The 21,296-nt window shown below is 42.3% G+C and overlaps 1 protein-coding gene across 1 annotated transcript; it reads left to right on the top strand.

The window, feature by feature from the left end:
• The first annotated feature begins 860 nt into the window (after positions 1-860).
• On the top strand, positions 861-20,615 carry NLRP9 (NLR family pyrin domain containing 9). Its single transcript, XM_088800704.1, has 9 exons — positions 861-1,140; positions 3,680-5,240; positions 6,855-7,016; positions 10,865-11,032; positions 13,038-13,208; positions 15,624-15,794; positions 17,280-17,450; positions 17,948-18,118; positions 20,483-20,615. The coding sequence occupies exons 1-9, from the start codon at positions 861-863 to the stop codon at positions 20,613-20,615; spliced, it is 2,988 nt and encodes a 995-aa protein (XP_088656830.1).
• The last annotated feature ends 681 nt before the right edge of the window (positions 20,616-21,296 follow it).

Here is a 21,296-nt window from a genome sequence, read left to right as displayed (position 1 = left end):
AGATTATGTAAATTTCAAGTGTACAATTCTACAATATATCATCTGTATATTCCACTGTGTGCTCACCTCATAACGTATAGTCTCCTTCTTTCACCATTTATTTGACCCCCTCCTTTACCCTCTTTGTCCTCCCATACCCTTCCCCTCTGCATCCCTCTTCTGGGTATCTACCCAAAACATTTGAAAACACTTATTCGTAAAGATATATGTACCCTTTGTTTATTGTAGCATTATTTGCAATAGTTAACACATGCAAACAACCTAAGTGTCCTTTGACCGATGATTAGATAAAGAAGACTGGTACATATGTATGAAGGTGTTTGATTCTTAAGTCTTCATCACTCAGTCAAACTAGATCAGAAACTGTTCTTCTTCAAGGAATGTTCAGTAAATATGGTCTTTTTGGACTTTAGACAAAAGCACCCATAATGTCAGAAGGTCAATATCCAACTTTTCTCAGAATTGTCTCCAGAGATACAGTGGAAGACACAAGGGCAGAATTATCCTAACTACCCACCCCCTTGGTCTCACTGATAAACCCCAAAGCTTTATTATGGTTTTAGTAGTTATAACTCTCCATGACATTTGGCTCAGCATAAACAACATTTTTAGTTACTAGCACTGAATTCACATGTATGGTTGTGGTTGTGGAACGTTGAGGAAGGATTAAGTCACTTCCACAAATGAAGCTGGTCAGATATGTTTAAGCAAGAAATTGGGCGACACCAGTAACCTGAAGCCACTTTTAACTGCTGCGATTTAACACTGTAATAACATCATTCTTCCCCAGGATTCACCTGTTTCTTTTTTTTGAAGAGTTTTTTTGCCCTGGAGAAGTTCGAGCTCACAATCCTGGGACGATGGCGGAATTTTTTTTTTCAGACTTTGGCTTGTTTTGCTACCTGAAGGAGCTCAGAAAGGAAGAGTTCTGGAAATTTAAAGAGCTCCTCAAGCAAGAACCTCTGAAATTCGAACTCAAGGCAATCCCATGGCCTGAGCTAAAGAAAGCATCAAGAGAAGATCTAGCAAAGTTGCTGGACAAGCATTATCCAGGAAAACAGGCATGGGAGGTGACACTGAGTCTGTTTCTACAGATCAATCGGAGTGACCTGTGGACCAAGGCTCGGGAAGAAATCAGCAGTAAGTATGGGATACAGGAGCAGGGCCCATGGGGGAATGTGGGTCTACTGGGAGCTTATAATAATGAAGCTGATATTGTTATTGAATTAGTGACCACTCTCCATCTGTTGAGAATGTGCTATAGGTCAGCGGGAGCCTTGGAGGTGGTAGAAGAATTGCAAGTCAACTCTGCTCATATATGGGCCAGTGATGGACTGGGGGTGGGTAGTGTCCTGAGACAGACTGTCATCTAAGTGGTGTCCCCATTTTTCTGTCCCAAGATGAGTCCATGTTATTACAGGAGATGCCCTGGGACTTAGTGTCTGCATTATCAGGTCTGCTGAGATAGAATTCCATTGTGGTAGTTGTCCGTCCTGCTCAAGGACTAGGCAGAGCCCTAACATTAGGAAATACTTATATAGGGCTTATATCCCCAGTATGCAGTAAGCACATTTCATGCATAATGTCTTTTTGTTCTCACCGTGACTCTGAGGTTTGCAAGTGGGACACCCGAACAGGGTCCCCTCAGGTTGGATGACTTTTCCAAAAGGGACAGATCTGACTCCAAACCAGTGATTTTTGGCTCATTGAGGACTCACACCTTCCTCTGGAAGGATACGCCTTTCTCTCTCCTCAGGAAGTAAGATGAGTTAAGTTGTAAGTCCCGGTAAACAAAGAGACAAAATGTCAGACAAGTCATTTTTAACAATTATACCTTTAAGACAGTAATTGAGAGCTGCCAGGGTGCTTTGCCCCATTTTACATGTTATTCTGTATTGATTTTATCTATCTGTGGCAATAGGCTTTTCAATTCTGATAAGTAAACAGAGATTCAGATGGATTATAAGTCTCAGTGCAAAAGCAGTTCAACCAAGGCCTGTCTCCTGGTGGATGGATGCCCAGCTTGTGGTTAGGACTGTGATTAATCAGGCAGTTCCTAAGCAGCAAGCCACCATTGGATCCGTTTACCACACTCCCCTCAATGGGTCTGTAAGACTATAATAAGCCCAAATGGATTTAGAACAGTTATTGCTCACTGTACAATAGGAAGCATGAGACGCATGTTTACATCAATTCCTTGTCCTTGAGTCCCTTGGTGGCACTAAGGAGGTGGGCTCAGGTGGACACTGTGTCACAGTAGGTCTGTGTCATAGGTGAGGAACCCAAAGATCTGATATTAGGTAGTGACTGCTGACAACCCTGCCCCTCCTCCCTTCCAGAGAGAGAGAGAGAGAGAGAGAGAGAGAGAGAGAGAGAGAGAGAGAGAGAGAGAGATCTTTAAATTGCTCCTGTTTTTATAAACAAATCTTTTTGTGCCCCAGAGCACAAAAAACTGTCTCTCTATCCCAAAGCTGTTTGCTAGTCATACATCCTTGAACAGAGCTATGAATGCCCTTTGCTCAGAAGACATGAAGAAATACGTTGCCTGCTGTGGCAGGCATCTCTTCAATGCAGGGTATGGTCCTTGTATATTTGTGGTTTTGTTTACCTCCCCTAATGTGTTGTCTTGAACATGGAAGGTACGTATTCAGGGCAAGTTGAAAGAATAATGGTTCAAGGTTGCATTTCTCAAATTAACTGCAGTAACATGGCACAATAGAAATCACCTAGACCTTATGGTTTCAGGTCAGACAGATACAAGAAGACTCCTGGCCCTAATATTTATCCATTAGTTCAGATGAAGCCTGTAACTCTCTCAATAGTTTTTTGTAAAGTGGGGGTAGAATGAACTTAATGGGTTTTTGAAGAGATGGAAGATATAGTAGCAGTAACAACATCCTCAGCCCTGATTCCTGGCAGACCAGGAATGGCAGCACCTATGGATTCTTTACATGGGAGAGACCACCCCACCCCCAAGTGTGGAATGTAATTTCCAAGTATCTACACTTTGTGTAATTAACTCTGAGATAGGTTTCTGGTTTGGGTCAGGTGCTTCCATGGACAGGATTCCAGATAGATTCCGGTCCTAGTGAAATTGAGTTAATTAGCCCGGTCATCCATAGATACGCATTAGTCTTTGCCCGTGTGTTCTAGTAAATCTGTAGGGTCATTCTGAGAATGAAAACACAAGTGCATTTTTAAAAAAATTAAATGTATTGGGTAACATTGGTTAATAATATTATATAGATTTCAGGTGTATAACTTTATAATCCAACATCTGTGAATTCCATTGTGCACTCACCTCCCAAAGTCTGGTTTCCTTCTGTCACCATGTATTTGACCCCCTTTACCCTCTTCATCCTCCCCCACCCTCTTCCCATCTAGAAACTACCATTCCGTTGTCTGTGTCTATGAGTTTGTTTGTATGTTTGTTTGTTTTATATCCCACATATGAGTGAAATCACATGGTTTTGTTCTTTTCCATCTGACTTATTTTACTTAGCATAATACTTTCAAGATCCTGTCCATTTTGTCACAAATGGCAATATCTCATCATTATTAATGGCTGTGTACTATTCCGTTATATATATGTACTGATCTTTATCCACTTACTCCTTGTTTTGGCTATTGTGAATTAGCGCTTTTTAAATTGTCTTGTATTCAGTCCTAGCTAACTCAGATGAGCTTAACCCATATAAAAATCACATAAAGAAAAAATTTCGTCTCATATGGGAGAAGGAAACCTGCCTTCAAGTGTCTGACGATTTCTACACAGAAACCACAAAGAATGAATATGAAGAGCTGACAGCTGCATATACTGCTGACCAGGCTGGGCAGCCCATCCTCACTGTGGTCTTGCTAGGTTCTCAAGGAATTGGCAAAACAACCCTTTTGAGAAAAGTGATGTTGGAGTGGGCAGAGGGGAACTTATGGAAGGAAAGATTCACATTTATCTTCTTCTTCAATGGCTGTGAGATGAACAGTATCACAGAGACGAGCCTAGTGGAGCTCCTCTCCAGGGACTGGCCTGAATCTTCAGAGCCATTGGAAGACATCTTCTCCCAGCCAGAGAGAATCCTGTTCATCATGGATGGCTTTGAGAAGCTGAAATTTGACCTGGACCTTGACACCAACTTGTGCAATGATTGGCGGCAGCGATGTCCAACCCAGGTTATCCTGAGCAGTCTGCTGCGGAAAAAAATGCTTCCGGAGTCTTCTCTGCTGGTCGCACTGGGAGTGACAGGCATGCGGAAGAATTTTTACTTGTTGCAGCATCCAAAATACATCGCCCTCTCAGGACTCTCTGAACATGATCGGAAGCTGTATTTCTCCCACTTCTTCCGGGAGAAGAATAAAGCCTCGAGAGCCTTCAGTTTTGTGAGAGACAATGCATCACTGTTTGTCTTATGCCACTGTCTCCTTGCGTGCTGGTTGGTCTGTACTTGTATGAAATGGCAGCTGGAGAGAAGAGAAGACCTTGGGATCGCCTGTGAAAGTACCACTTCTCTGTATGTTTCCTTTTTCACCAGTGTGTTCAAATCGGGACTTCAGAATTGTCCGCCTAGGCAGAGCAGGGCCTGCCTCCAAAGCTTATGCACCTTGGCTGCAGAGGGCATCTGGACGGACATGTTTGTGTTTTACCCTGGAGATCTCAGGAGGAATGGGGTATCACAGCCTGATGCCTCGATGTGGGAGAGCCTGCGACTTCTCCAAAGGAACTGCGACTGCTTCACCTTCATCCACAGGTGTGTCCAAGAGTTTTGTGCCGCCATGTGGTACTTGCTCAGACAACCCCAGGACAACCCTAACCCGGCCATCGGAACTGTGTTTCAGCTCGTAACAGCAGTTGTGACTCAAGCCCCAACCTACTTGTTGCAGACCGGGGTCTTCCTGTTTGGGTTTTCAACAGAAAAAACAACCAACCTGCTGGAGACATGCTTTGGTTTTCCACTGTCCAAGGAGATAAAACAGGAAATAACTAAAAGCCTTCAGAGTTTAAGTCAATATGACCCCCATCAAGTTGTCCTGAATTTTCGTGAATTGTTCAACAGTTTGTTTGAGACCCAGGAGAAAGAATTTATAACACAAGTGATGGATTTCTTTGAAGATGTTAACATTTATATCAGTAACACAGATGATTTGGTAGTGTCTGCATTCTGCCTCAAACATAGCCAAAATCTGCAGAAGCTTCACCTATGTGTAGAAAATGTGTTTTCAGATGATTGTGGAAGCATCTTAAAGTAAGTCTATCTATTAATACCAACCTCCACTCCCCCCCCCCCCCCACACACACACACACCATACCTATAGGTTGTTCCAGTCCCCTTTGGGTATTTCATGGATCTTTAAACTTGTATTCTTAAAAAAACATGGATTTTGTAATCAAATTTGCCAGCTTTGTGACCATGAACATGACTTTTAAAGTTTTGCCATCTGTACAAATAGGGATAAACATTTTACCTACTTCATGAGGCCAAGGGGAGGTTGAAAAGAAGGCAGTTTTTGTTGTTGCCATGATTATGCTTCCCCTCCCACCATGGCATTTTAGCATATCCTGGTATTTCCACTGGGAAGGGACTATTGGGAGCTTATGCCTGGTTTCTTCTGGATTTTTTTCTCTTTGCTGATTTTAACTTGTATCTTCTTGTCAGGCCTAGGCTACCAGCTCACACTTTATTTTTATTATTAAAATTTATTTTTTAATTACAATTGACATTTAGTATTACATTAGTTTCAGATGTACAGCACAGTGGTTAGACATTTTTTTATTATTATTTAAAAAAAATTTTTTTTTAAAGATCACTTTTATTTATTTAAGTGTGTTTTTCCAGGACCCATCAGCTCCAAGTCAAGTAGTTGTCTCAATCTAGCTGTGCAGGGTGCAGCTCACAGTGGCCCATGTGGGGATCGAACCAGCAACCCTGCCGTTAAAAACACCATGCTCCAACCAACTGAGCCAACTGGCCGCCCCTAGACATTTTTATAATATATGAAGTGATCCCCCCATAAGTCTAGTATCCACCTGACACCATACATAGTCTTTACACTATTATTGACTATATTTCCTGTGCTGTACTTTACATCCCTATGACTGTTTTGTAACTACCAATTTGTACTTCTTAATCCCTTCCTCTTTTTGACCCTGCCCCTCACCCATCAGTACCAGCTCACACTTTAGTTCTCAAATACATTCCACCTTTTACATTCATGTTTTAACATTTTTTATCCCACTGAGGTATAATTGACATGTAACATGTTAATTTCAGGTATACAATGTAATGATTTGATATTTGTATATATTGCAAAATGATCACTGCAGTAAGTCTAGTTAAAACTCGTCGCCACACATAGGTCCAGAATTTTTTTTCCTGTGACGGGAACTTTTAAGATCTACTTAGCAACTTTCAAATATACAATATAGGATTGTTATATATAATGCCATGCTGTACATCACACCCCCAGGAATTATTTATCTTATAACTGTGCAGTCATGATTTTGGATACGGTTCTTCATCCACCGATGGGTCACCCAGTACCAACCTTTGTTCAGATAACAATCAAGTCTTATTGCCCTAAAGAGGAGGAAATGGAGGCAGAATAAGATTGAATAGCTTGCCCAGGTCACATAGCTAATAATTAGTTCAAATGAGGCTTGATCCCCTTGCCGTGGCCTCAGGATCTGCTCGCTCAAACACTATGCCATGTTGACTCAGTTTACCTGGCAGCACCTCACCCTGTTCAGACCTGGGTGTCCATCAGCTTGCACAGGCTCTGGGGATGGTGTTCTGCCTGCTTTGGGAATGTCCTGAGTTGACTTTAGCCACTGGAGAATCATGGTGTTTGTTGTCCCATAGTAACAACCAGAAACTCTCCTTCTGGCGGGACCTCTGTTCAGTGTTCACCACCAGCAGGAACATGCAAATTCTGGATTTGGACAACTGTAATTTCAATGAGGCTTCCCAGGCGGTCCTCTGTAAAGCGCTGGCTCAGCCTGTCTGCAGACTCCAAAAGCTTGCGTGAGTTGGATGGTATACTGTTCTTCAGTAGCAGTTTCATTCTCTTTAGAAAATTAAGTATAGTTGGTACACGGGATATTTGTGATATTTGTGTCAGATACACAAAATAGTCTTTTGACGTTTTTATACCTTAAAAGGTGATCACCCCACTAATTCTAGTAGTCATCTGTCACGGTGCACACTTGTCACAGTATTATTGACTTTATTCCCCTTCACCTTTTCACACATCCCCACAGCCCTTCCCTCTGGTAACCATCCCTCTGTTGTCTGTTTCTATGAGTCTGTTTTTGTTTATTTCCTTTGTTTTTAAAAAATTTTTCATTTATTCATTATTATTATTTTTAACTTTCACTCAGCTTTAATTTATAATTATGCATTTTAAATTCAAACAGGTGGCTAAAAGTAAGACATTCAGAATAATTTGATTACAAGGCTAGTTAACTGAAAAATCATTTCCATTATAAGTACTTAGTTTGCTGTGCATTCCTAAAATCGATCTAGGAAGTCATCTACTGGTCAACACATTGTGACTCTCTAGGGCAGTGTGACATGATTAAATAGAAATGTCTTCAATCTTATGGATACATTAATCTAGATTGATGGTTCAGAATCTATGTGCAAAATTAAAAATATAAATTATCCATCTTGATCTTTCCATGTCCATAAAATGAAGAGCTTTTCCTGATCACAAGTTTTCCATACAACAGACAAATAAATCTTATAGCGCTAGACAGAAATGCTTACGGCTTAGGCACATCACAGAAAACTGGCCTCTTTCAGTGGGCAGACAGTGACATGAAGCTGCTAATCAGTGACATCCATAGCTTATTATTATTTTTTAATTAAAGTTTATTGGGGTGACAATGGTTAGTAAAGTTACATAGGTTTCAGGTGTACAATTCTGTAATACATCATCTATATCTCACATTGTGTGTTCACCACCCAGAGTCAGTTCTCCTTCCATCACCATATATTTGATCCCTTTTATCCTCATCTACCTCCCTCTTTTCCCCCTTCCCCTCTGATAACCACTAAATTATTGTTTGGGTCTATGAGTTTTTGTTTCTTCACTTGTTTGTCTTGTTCTTTTGTTGTTTTCAGTTTTATGTACCACATATCAGAGAAATCATATGGTTCTCGACTTTTTCTGTCTGACTTATTTTGCTTAGTATAGTAATCTCAAGATCTATCCATGTTGTTGCAAATGGCACTATTTTATCTTTTCTTGTGGCAGAATAGTATCCTTACACCAGTTAGAATGGCTATCATCAACAAGACAAATAATAAGTATTGGAGGGGCTATGGAGACAAAGGAACCATTGGTAGGAATGCAGACTGGTGCAGCCACTATGGAAGGCAGTATGGAGTTTCCTCAAATAATTAAGAATAGAATTACCATATAACCCAGCAATCTCTGCCTGGGTATCTTCCCCAAAAATCTGAAAACATTTATCCGTGAAGACATATGTGCTCCAATGATCATTGCAGCTTTGTTTACGGTGGCCAAGACATTTGTTTCCTTCGATAAATGATTGGATAAAGAAGATGTGGTATATATATATAGCTTCTTTAGTATTCATCAATCCCCAGGATATTGGTAAGATTGTCAGCTTTTAAACGAAGTAATTTCCCAGCAAGTAATTTCCCCGTGTTTTGGAATTTTCCTTTGCATCTTAGCATCTTCACGTAACAGGTCCATTACACTGAGAGCCATTGTTCCGTCCACCTGTGAATGATGCAAAAAGCTTGTTTTGTTCTTTAGATTTCATGTGTAAGTGAAACCACAGGGCATTTGTCTTTCTGTCTGACTTGTTTCCCACCAACACTTCCATCGTGGTTTGTCTTCTTTCTACGAGGTTGTCAATCCCCAGATGGCGATGCCTCTTGATTGTATGTTCACCCTGTGGTTGTCTTCCCACCATGTCCTCTGTCGACTCGGTGCTCACTGCCGGCCTGGAGTCTTAGGTCCACTGCAGCTGTCTGGCCGGTGTGTCATAATGTTTTCAGTGATGAGGTAGCTGGAGGGCTGAACTTGCTGTCCTTCTGATGCCCCTGTTTCTCACAGGCATCTCCAGCTGTTAAGGGCGTCCCTTGTCTTTCTATGGTAGCACTTCTCCCTGTTGGCAGGGTCGGCCTGTCTCATCCTGACTGTGACTGACCCTATCCCTCTATGCCCAAAGTCCCACCTCCTGTTCTCAGCTCCCTCCATCTCTGGGCTGGAAGTGCCTTGGATGTTGCTCAGATATTTAGGGAATTCCTCTGCCAGGAATAGCCACAGTGCTTCCAGGCTGTAACATACCTCTCCAGTCTGTTCTCATTTGTCTTTTGTTTCGGGCCTATTCCTAATCTCCACTGTGGTGTTTGAACATGGCAGAACATTTACTTGTTATGCTTTCCATCATTTCTCAAAGTTGAGTGGGAGGGTAGAAGTCAGGGTGTGCTCAAGTTTGCTGTCACTATACCAGGAGTCATATGTATTTATAAATCATATATAAATAATACAAAATACATAAATAAAATATAAAAATAATAAAATATAAACATTAAATATATAAAAAGCATATATAAATATATAAAAACTACAAAACTGAAAGCAACAAACAAGACAAACAAACAAATAAAAACTCATAGACACAGACAACAGTTTAGAGGTTACCAGAGGGTAAGGGGGTGGTGGGGAGAAGAGGGAAAAAGGGGTCAAATATATGGTAATGGAAGGAGAACTGACTCAGGGTGGTGAACACACAACGCAATATACAGATGATGTATTATAGAATTGTACACTTGAAACCTATATAATTTTACTAACCAATGTCACTCCAATAAATTTAATAAAGATAAAAAATAAATATATAAAAAGTATATATAAACATATATAAGAAGCATACATAAATATATATGATTAAAATTTTGTTTTCTTAATCCCTTCACCTTTTCCACCGAGCCTCCCAACCCCACTCTGCTCTGGCAACCATCAGTTTGTTCTCTGTATCTATGAGTCTGTTTCTGTCTTGTTTGTTCATTTATTTTGTTCTTTAGATTCCACATATAAGTGAGATCATGTGACACTTGTCTTTCTCTCTCTGACTTATTTCACTCAGCATGATATCCCCTAGGTCCATCCATATTTTCACAAATGGTAATATTTCCTTTTTTATGGTTGAGTAATATTCCATTGTATATATGTACTACTTCTTCCTTATCCAATTATCTATCTATGGACACCTAGGTTGCTTCCATATCTTGGCTATTGTAAATAATGCTGCAGTGAACATAGGGGTGCATGTATCATTCTAAATTAGTGTTTTGGATTTCTTTGGATAAATACCTGGCAGTGGAATTGCTGGGTCATAAGGTAATTCTATTTTTAACATTTTGAGGAACCTCCATACTGTTTTCCATGGTGGTTGCACCAATTTGAAATCCCACTGACAGTGCACAAGGGTTCCCTTTTCTCCACATGGATCCTTTTCTTGGGAACACAGTCTTGCTTGGAGTATTAATTCAACTGTGTGCCTAGGAATGCACAGAGGCACGAACATGGTGTGTCTTCCTCCTGGTGCTGAGAATTCAGTATGGGTGAGTTTGAGTCCCCTCCCTTATAGCGTGGATGGTGATATGTAGAAAAGGAGAGACTAGGAAGAAACAGGAGCGACGCAAGCCATGGAGTCTCTGTGCTTGTCTGATGTCTGAAGATTCCAGAGAGAAATAATTTATAGGCAAGAGTAACCGCATATGTAAAAACAGTGCTGTGAGCCTCAGCAGGACAGCAGGAAGAATTCGGTAAGAGGTACATTGCTTTGTTCTTAGACTTCATTGCATGGGTTCCAATATCTCATCTTTTGTAGGTATAATTTTGCTTCCAGCCTTGGAAATGGTGTAGACTTCTTTAAGGCTGTTCTTCACAACCCTTACCTGAAATACCTGAACCTACATGGCACCTGCCTCTCCTGTGGGGACGTGGGGCAGCTACGTCAGACACTGACACACCCCAGGTGCAACATAGAGCAGCTGATGTAAGTCTCTGGTCGTCCTTGATGAAGGATGTATTTTTTCCTAAAGTGGATGCAGCAGTTTGAATATGTCCATTTCCTTTCCTGCATCAGGCTTTGTCTATCATATTTTCCTAACTTCCGTCTCAGTATCTGCATACCTTTTGGTAAGGTGAGGATGGATTCTCACAGCAAGGCATCCTCTCAGAAGGGTTGTCCCATCCTTCCCTTCTCTGTTACTAGCCTGACTCACTTGACTTATTCACTTGGCTCATGGACACCTTACCTAATTCTTCTTGCTTCTGCCCTCAGCCAATCATGCCAAAACCAGAACTCCAGATGTTTCCCCCTGAAGATATTCCTAGAAATGTAAAACCAGAAAGCCTATTAATGGCCACAAGCATGATCATCTACTCTGGCCCATGACAACATTGAGTCCAGAGGGAAAGTGATTGGTTTGCCTAAAATCATTTCTTCCTCTTAAAAATCATCTGGATGCCTGTACCCTGGTTGGGTGATTTCTAGACAGGCTTAACCCATTTTTCATGAGAGAGAACAAAGGGAAGTAATAGAGGTAGCAATAAACAAAACCAGCTCATTAAACCCACCAATACAATGTGTTCTTCTCTCTCCTGGTTCAGCACCTCGTCTTTGCAGTAACGATGGCAAATATGATTGATGGATTAACATACTCTCGGTCAATTGCACCTGTCAAGACTCATCAGGAGAAGGAGGCAGGTTCCATGCATAAGATTTGTTTGAACATTTAGGCTTGGAATAGACCCTATTCATCACTCAAGGCATTCCCATATCACAACAGTTCTTTTCTTCCATTCTAGCTCTCTCTATTCCAGGGGAACTTACAGAATTTTGCCCCATTTCATGTTATGCCATGTACACAGGGCTTTATATGTTTCACATTAACCTAAGAATTATTGGGTAACAGATCTAGGAAACCAGGAGTCAGTTGTAGACATTTTAAAGCTGGAAACTGCCTCTTTGGGGCAGACCCACTGTACTCTTGAGTTCATTTTAGTATTGAGGATGGGGAGTCCTCAAAATCTGGTTCTCTCTAGCCCAGTAGTTCTCAACAGAGGGCAGTTTTATCCCTTGGGAGATGTCAGTGTCTGAAGATACTTCTGATGGTCACAATTGATGGGGAAGGTGTTATAGGTGTCTAGTGGGGGGAGGCTATGGGTGCCACTCAACTTCCTGCAGCATCCAGTCCCAAATGTCAATAGTGCAGAGGGTGGGAAACCTACTCCAGCCCATGAAATGCTCTTTTATGCTGCATTAGGGCTCAGACTGGGTGTTTCTCAACCTCAGCACCATTGACAAATAATCAGATAAGCAGATTGATTGAGCTCCAGATAAGCCTTTCCTGGGGGCTGCCCACAGCGGTGGGGCGTTCAACAACACCCTTGGCTTCCACCCACTAGATGGCAGTAGCGCCCCCCCTCCCCTGTGAGCGCCACAAATGTCTCCAGACACCATAACTCTCCCCTCGAGGTCAACAGTCACCTACATTGAGAACCACTGGCTCAGACTTTTCTCTAACTTCAGTGGAAAGCAATCAAAGATTAATGAGAGTCATGCAGTTACATTTGTCCTTTTAAAAAGTCTGGCATGTGGACATTGGATTGCTGGGTGCAAGATTAGGATCTGGGGTATGCTCCATGGCTAATTTTTTAAAATTTCCAATTACAGTTGACATACAATATGATATTAGTTTCAGGTGTACAGCATAGTGGTTAGACATTTATATAACTTATGAAGTGATCACCCTGATAAGTCTAATACCCACCTGACACCATCCATAGTTATTACAATATTATTGACTATATTCTCTATGCTGTACTTTACATCCTGTGACTGTTTTATAACTGGCAATTTGTACTTCTTAATTCCTCCCCCCTTTTCACCAGCCCCTCCCGTCTGGCGACCATCAATCTGTTCTCAGTATCTATGAAGCCGTTTCCATTTGCCTTCCAATGCCTGTGCTCACATCCCTCATGTGTCTCACGTGTTGGTTGGGAAAGTGCGACATCACAGATGAAGCCTGCAAGGAGATTGCCTCTGTCCTGGTCTGCAACCAGAAGTTGAAGCTTCTTTCCTTGATAGAAAACCCCGTGATGAATGAAGGCATGATGGTGCTCTGTGATGCCCTGAGGCACCCACACTGTGCCTTGGAGACACTGCTGTAAGTTGGTCTGGGGAAAGCGTGATCATGGACCCCTCAGTTGTCAAGGCAACAAAATGCTCACTGAGGGGGGCTGAGAAGATGGAGTCTGTAGTTAGACCCTAGCCACCTCTCCATGTCTCAGTCACCCCGTCTGTATAATGGAGTGAACACAAATGCTTGCTCCCTAGAGGTGCCATGAGGCTGAATTCAAGAGATGCGAGGCTGGCTCTGAGATGTTTGGCATCGAATGGGGAGCCCAGTAAATCTTGGTTATCATGAAGAAGGATGATGTGTCTGCAGGAATACTGGGTGTTGGGGAGGGCAGAATGAAATCAGTAAGGAACAGAAATTCACTTGACTCCTTTCAGAATCAGGGCTTCTTCATACGTTCTGGGTTATTACTGGGGCCCTCCCGTGTCTTCATTTCTTTCTGGTCGCTAATGTACAAGGTGATCCACTTCCTCTGTGGGGGGGCATTTGGCTCCGGCGGCCACAGAGTGAATGATTGATTTGCCCAGTGAAGCCACATGAGAAATATAGTGTTAAATCCAGCAAAGTACTGTGGCCTTCAATTGCGGGCAGGTGCAAGAATACCCGAGTCTGTGGAAGCAGAGAAATTGTCCAGAGCAAAACTTGTTTGTGTCTACGTGCACTCACAGGCGTGTGTGTGTAGACACATACATCACACACACACACACACACACACAGAGGAACACTTCAAATGGAGCGGGGCGAGAACGCTGGCTATTACTGAGATGACTTTCTAAACTGTAAGAGAAATTCAACAGTAAAATAAATTGCAGGAACATTAAATGTTAAAACCAAACGATTTTAAAATGGAATAAGAAACTCTGAACTATCATGTTTAGCATGAAATATCTTCAAAGGTTCAAAAAAACCAACATATTGGAAGATGAAAAGATTTGGCTATTGACTGCCTGATAAATACAATTAAAGTGGACTCAATGACTGGTAATTAAAGAGGGCTATATTCATCTAAAGAGTTCTTTTAAAAACACCATTTAACATTTTGTTTTTATTCACTAAAGAAACAAGAATGTCACTAGTAATTTTAAAAGCAAAAATGTTCAACAAAATAATACCTTTTCCAACAAATGTGCACAATTTAAAAATATACTTCACTGGCCAGAATTCTGCAAAATGGGCTCATTTCTACTATGATTGCAAGTATTTGTTGAGTTTTGTGCAAGGTAAGTCAGCAAATCAAGAAACTGAAATGAAAAGTCTGTTAATAGTAAACCTCAGCACTTCAAAAACTTTGTGCCACAAGATGGTAATTCAGTACAATTTAAAATGGCAGAAGGTGAGAGAATGCACGTGGAGCTTTTCAGGGAGTGTGTGATTGTAGAGTAGCGAGCCATTGGAGATTATAATATGCACTAACATTAAAGCACTAACAAAGTTTTGAAACATTGGAAAATGGTTATTTCATTGAAAAAAGTGTGTATTAGGTGCCTATTGTCTGATCTCAAAAATTCGAAGGCTAAAAGGGAAGACCTACTACAAGTGAGTAGTGTTTGCTTATCAAGGATTTGTGCGTTCCTCCTGCCAGAGGTCACATTCTCAGATGTCCCTGAAGAGGTAATGGGCAGATAACAGGAGTGAGTGAGGGACGGGGTGGGGGATGACAGTGAGGTGGACAGTGCCTGCCCCGTCCAAGAGGGAGTTTCTGTTCCTTTTCACCATGTGACCATCTGCTGTGGAATTTCAGGTGTCTGGCTTATCTGTGGTAGCGGGAAAGTGTGGAATTCCATGTGAAATCTCTTGGTTGTTTAATGTTGACAGTTAATTTTTTTTAAAAAGTTAAACATGGTGTCAGCTAAACCAGCTACATCCAGGGTGTCATATTCATGTGTGAGCTACCATGTAGTGACTTCTATCTTATACTTCCCCTTACTTTCCAAATTTCCAAAAGTGAGCATACAAGAACTCATAACCACAAAATTAATTTTTTTCTTTTTTTAAGTAGGGCACAGCTCACAGTGGCCCATGCGGGGATTGAACCAGAAACCTTGGTGTTATTAGTATCACGCTCTAACCAACTGAGCTAACCAGCCACCCCCACAAAATTAATTTTTAAGAAATATTTTGGAAAGAAAAATCATGTTAAGTAGGATGCCATCTAGCACATTTCATTAAATAAATAAGCACACTGTGTCGCAGAGAAGGTCATCCAAGTGGTGGTGACCTGACTTGGAACTGAGTCTGATACTCCATTCCCCACGTTGGGACACTATGTTCACCTTTCTTCTGTATTTCCATAGCTCTTACACATTTTAATTCCCTTATTTCTCTCAAGTGACCTCAGAGTATGAGGAACGACAAAGTTTTTGCATGTGGCTTCATGAAAATATTACCATATAGAAGTTAAGCAGGCTAACAAATTGAGTGTGTGTGTGTCTCTCTCTGCAGATTGACATACTGCTGCCTCACATCTGTCGCCTGTGACTACATCTCCCAAGCCCTTTTGTGTAACAAATTCCTGTCCCTTCTTGATCTGGGGTCCAATTTCCTGGAAGACAACGGAGTGATGTCTCTATGTGAGGCATTGAAGCACCCAAGCTGCAACTTACAGCAGTTGTGGTAGGTCTGGCTATGACTTGCTTGAATGTCAGGTTTCTTTCTTGAATATTGGCATCCTGTGAAGGAATTGGGAAGGGGGAAAAGCACGGGGTCTGCTGAAAAAACGCAAGGCTAAATGTTGGCCCTGCCTGATACTTCTAGGCATGTCCAGTGGTGCATTGATGTGTGTGTATGTCTTAATTAAAGGACTTGACAGGACTTTTGGGACATGCTACTCTGTAGATGGGTCTCTGGCCTCAGGAAGATGGGAAATGGGGTCCTGAGTGCCCTAGACTAGCTGGGTAAACTTGTGAGGGTGCCTCACGTCTCCCCAAGTGCAACATGAGGATAATTATATTCCCACCTCAAAGAGTTGAGGCAATTAGCAGGAATAATGCATGTACAGAGCTATGATCACTGACTTGTCCATAACAAGCACTCAGTAAATGATAGTAGAAGACACAGCATGAGGACCATTCACTCCTCCTACCAGGCACTGGACATTCTTCAGGGCAGATGAGATAAATTGGGAAATTAAACACTTCATTTTATGGAGCATCAAATGTGCACATGGATACACATACACCCACAGATGCACGCACACATGTGTGAGTGTGAGGCTGCAAGTGTGAGTGTCTATGTGTATAGATCATGGTTCTCAATCTCAGCACTATTGATGTTTTGGTCCAGATCATTCTTTGTTGTGGGGCAGGGGCTGTCCTGTGCATTGTAGGGTGTTTAAAATCATCCCTGGCCTCTGCCCACAAGATACTGGTAGCACTCTGTCTCCCACTGTGGCAACCAAAAATGTCTCCAGGTATTGCCCAGTGTCCCCTGGGAGGGGGATGTACAAAAATCATTCCTGCATGAGAACCACAGATACACACACACACACCACATACACGCATATATATATATATGCCTATAAGTGTGTATCCGTATCCACACATGTATACACATGTCAGACTTACATACATGTGTATGTACATATTCAGACACACACATGTTAGTGGGTGATAAGTACTGTGGGGAATCATGAGCTTAAATGCATGGGAGTAACTGGGGACACAATATTATGTGAAATATTCAGGGTTGTCCTCACCAAAAAGTGACATTTGTGCAGAGATTTGAAGGAAGTGAGGGGTAGCCCTGCTGGCAGTTGGGCCAAGAGCATTCTAACCAGGGAGAACAGTAAGAGCAGACGCCCTGGGGCAGAGACCAGGCAGGGCAGGAGAACTGCAAGGAGCCCAGAGTGTTGGGCTGAGAAGGAGGAACTGAGAAGTTGTTGGATCTTCACTGCCATCACCACCATCATCATCACCACCGCCATCACCACCATCACCACCATCTCCACTATCATCGTTATCACACCAGCATCACAACCATCATCATCATTTCAGAAGTACTTGGGCATTTCATCTTTCTTATCAATAGACGAAATAAGCTAAGCCATTAAAGATTAGACCCATGACTGTATCTATTTGTGTGTGTGTATTTTTTTCTCAGGTTGGTGGGTTGTTACCTCACTCCCATTTGCTGTAAGGACCTCTCTGCTGTTCTTATTAGCAATGAAAAACTAAAGACCCTGAAACTAGGGGACAATAATATACAAGATGCTGGTGTCAAACAGTTATGTGAAGCTTTGAAGCATCCTAACTGTAAACTAGAGAATCTTGGGTGAGTGTCCACTGATTATCTTTAAGGGAAGGCTTCCCTATTTCAAGAATAGGAAGAGATAGAAAATTAATGGGACTAAAGAGAAGCAGGTTTAAAAACAAGTGTGTCTGGAACAATTTGATAAGTAAAATGCTCTCCCGTGAAACCAGGGTTTCTCAACCTCAGCATTATTGACATTTGGGTCTGAATACAGTTCTTTGCTGTGATGGGGAGGGCAGACTGATCTGTGCATTTTAGGATGTTTAATTGCATCTTTGGCCTCTTTCTACCCATGAGATTCCAGTGGGACTACCCAGGTGTGTCAGATGTCTGCAGATGTTGTCACATGTCCCCCAGGGGACACAATGACCCCCAGGGGACACAATGACCCCAGTTGAGAACTATTGGTCTAGACTGTAAAGTCTCCTGCTCAGAGGCGTGGGATTGGCCTCTCACAATGGTGTGCCTTCCAGTCCACCCAAAGCTGGAGTGGTTTCAGGCGTGTTTCCCTCTTGCAGGTTGGAAATATGTCAGCTCACCACTGCCTGTTGTGAGGACCTGGCCTCGGCTCTCAGTGTCTGCAAATCACTGAGGGGCTTGAACCTGGACTGGAATAGCTTGGATCATGATGGGCTGCTGGTGCTATGTGAAGCCTTGAGCCACCTGGACTGTGCCCTGCAACTGCTCGGGTAAGTGGATGTGCCTCCTTGGTGGCGAGTGACTTCAAAGTGAGCTTAGTCTACTGTAGGTAGGTCTGCCCAGTCTCAGTATGATTGATATGTGGGCTGCAGAGTTCTCTGCTGTGGGGAGCTGTCCTGTGCATTTCAGGATGTCAAGCAGTGTCCCTGGTCTCTACCTGCACGTTGCATACCTGTAGCACCTCCCTCTAGTCATGACGATCAAAAATGGAAACTTCAAAGTTGCTGCGACAGGATCTTAATTGTCCTCAACAGGAAAAAGAAATGATAATTATGTGACCTGATGAGGTCATCTAGCAATATACAGGTGTACCAAGTGAACATGGTGTACACCTTAAACTTACACAGAGTTATAGCAATCACACCTTAAACTTATATAATGTTATATGTCAGTCACATCCCAAAAAACTTTATTTTGCCTATGGGAAATGTTTTCTTTCTATCTTTCTTTATTTTCAGAACTGCAATCTTGAATTCTCTGTCATTTAAGTCACATATTTCTGTATCTTTAAGTGCCTTCTCTGGAGATTTTTCACTTTCTTTCTGAGCTATCTTGTTGCCTTGGTTATTCATGGCGATTACTGGTTTACTATTTCTCTTCCTAGATATCTACAGGAGTGACTTCTGCAACAGGTTGATAGAAAGCGGTCTTTCTTTTGTTTGCCAGTATTTGTTGGTAGAATGTTTTATTATTTCTCCAACTGCAACTTATTTTTCTTCTCCCACACGGTAGTGCTATGTTTTCTCTGTACTATTCCAACTTCTCACACAATGGGGGGATTCCCTGGGAGACGGGCTTCTCCTCTGTTAATAGTTCGTCTAGGTCACAGGGCGCAGTGTCCCGGTGGGTATGCGGAGAGCTTTTGATGTTCCAAAGCTCTTCCAGCTCCTGATTCAGAGCCCGTATATTTCAGCAGTTCTGTTTACTCCTGCAGGGATCCGCCCAGATAGGTGGGGTCAGGGGCAGGGTGAGTTGTGAGAGGTGGCCCAGAGCAATGGCGGCGACCACCACCACAGCCAGTCCTGCTCCCACAGCTCCCTCCCCTTTGCTGGAACTAGTTGGGCTGTGAATTTGTGTCTGCGGTCCACAGTTCTCAGAACAGCAAATTTTCTGTTGTTTTGATCTGACACTGCTACTGTTTCGCTTCTAGCACCAGGCAGGTGGGGGCGGGGCGAGCTCTGGGAGGGTAGGGAGGGGCGGCTAGTCTCAGTGCCTAAGGCTCCGTTCTCTGCTCGGCAGTCAGGGCTTAAACCACCATTTTCAGCCTTTTCCCCTCAATCTTTTCTCCGAGGTCTCTGCCATGAGCGTTGGGTTCAGCCGTGTTATATGCTGTCCCCTCAGCCCTGTGGAGCCCTGGCGGAGCCCTAGCAGTCCGAGTTCTTCCCTCTCCCGCAGCTGCGGTAGTTCCGGGAAGCAGCGAGCTTGGCGCACTGAGCTGGGTCTGCGTCCTGCGCCCGCGCGGCTCCGTCTCCGCGCACTTCTCCCTTTCCTCCTCCCCCAGCTCGCGCGAATCTCCCACCTGTAGGTGATTTCAGTCGGTAGTGGGCCTCTTCGTCTTGCCTGTCTGCTGTGCAGGGACTCCTTTGTGGAGTTTTTGTTGTTCGATTCTTTGTAAATTCCAGGGGAGCTTTACAGAGGCTCACCTCATGCCGCCATTTTTCCGGAAGTGACTCTCTTTATTTTCAACTACAGTTGACAGTCAATATTTTATGATTTTCAGGTGTACAGCACAGTGATTAGACATTTACATAATTTATGAAGTGATCCCCTGATTAGTCTAATACTCACCTGACACCACACACAGTTAGTACAGTATTATTGACTGTATTCCCTATGCTGTACTTTAGGGAATATAGTCATGAATTAATTAATTTTAAAAAGAATGGCTATCACACCCATCCCCTGAAGTTAAAAAAAAAGTCTCCAGACATTGTTGAATGTCCCCTGAGAGGCAAAATTGTCTCAGGTGAGAACCCCTGCTTTACTAGAAACACCATCTTCTCTTACATTGACCATAAAGATGTAATCCCAGCTCAGAGATGGGAAGGATTCTATAAAGGACTGAGCAGAATCTTGACCCAGAAGTACATTCCTTGAAGAGTAGCAGTTAATTTTTTTGAACATTATATTTGCATTTAGAGTGTACGTTTGACACCTGTAGATTCCAGACCCCTAGATGACATGCTGAGGAGTAACAAAATGGTTCATATTCTATTCTTCACATTCCTATTCTATAGGAAAGATCCATGCTTTCTCTTCACTTTCAATGCAATTCTTCCAGTCATTTATAGGGAAGAATGAAGAGGAAAGTAAGCATTGGGATGGAGAGGGGCCAAATATGTCTATCTTCCCAGGCTGGACAAATCTGCTTTTGATGAGGAAACCCAGCTTCTGCTGACAGCTGTGGAAGAGAAAAATCCCCACCTGACCATTTTACATCAACCTTGGGACAATGATGAGTACAGGATCAAAGGTGTTCTTATTTGATGAGGGACACCCTGAAGTAATCTTCTCACAAAGTTTTCTCCTTGGTCACAATGGGTGTTTCTCTTCCAGGCACATCCTGTCCTGTAAATTGTCCACCATCAATGGGGACTGTGATTCAATAGCTCCTCTTTCACAGTGTTCTAGCAAAAAAATGATTGTGGAATGTAACCCACTGTGTATGTGCTGTCTGTGCCTAAGACCTCTATCCCCATCTCTAAAATTCCCACCCTACCTTGTAATATTTAGAAGAACAAATATATTGAAGGGATAAACACTTTGGAAAGCGTGACTTTATTGTCTTAACAGATGTCTTGGAATGTTGGAAATTGAGTTTGAAGGAAACACAATTTTCTGACACTTTTGACTTAGAAGTGATGCCAGAATGTTTCTGTAGATTTTAGATTTTATTGCTATCACTACAGTTGATATTGACCCAAACTTTCCATTTTTAGTTTGTCCAAATGTAGATTTTTAAAAATTAAATTTATTGATGTAACATCAATTAATAACATTACATAAATTTCAGATGTACAGCGTTATAACTTAATATCTGTATACTTTATTGTGTACTCAGCACCCAAAGTCTAGTTTTCTTCCATTACCATATATTTGATCCTCTTTAACAAATTTGCACTCCCTCTACACATCTTACCCTCTGGTAACCACCATTCTGTTGTCTGT

Source organism: Rhinolophus sinicus, chromosome 8 (genome assembly GCF_057876585.1).
Source record: "Rhinolophus sinicus isolate RSI-liver-muscle chromosome 8, RSI-T2T, whole genome shotgun sequence".
In the NCBI taxonomy this organism is placed as follows: domain Eukaryota; kingdom Metazoa; phylum Chordata; class Mammalia; order Chiroptera; family Rhinolophidae; genus Rhinolophus; species Rhinolophus sinicus.
This window is presented reverse-complemented; position numbering and strand designations above follow the sequence as displayed.

Coding starts and splice junctions, on each gene's coding strand:
- NLRP9 (XM_088800704.1), top strand. CDS start 861: ATGGCGGAATTTTTTTTTTCAGACTTTGGCTTGTTTTGCTACCTGAAG. Junction 1,141..3,679: donor GGCTCGGGAAGAAATCAGCA/GTAAGTATGGGA, acceptor TAGCTAACTCAG/ATGAGCTTAACCCATATAAA. Junction 7,017..10,864: donor TGCAGACTCCAAAAGCTTGC/GTGAGTTGGATG, acceptor CATCTTTTGTAG/GTATAATTTTGCTTCCAGCC.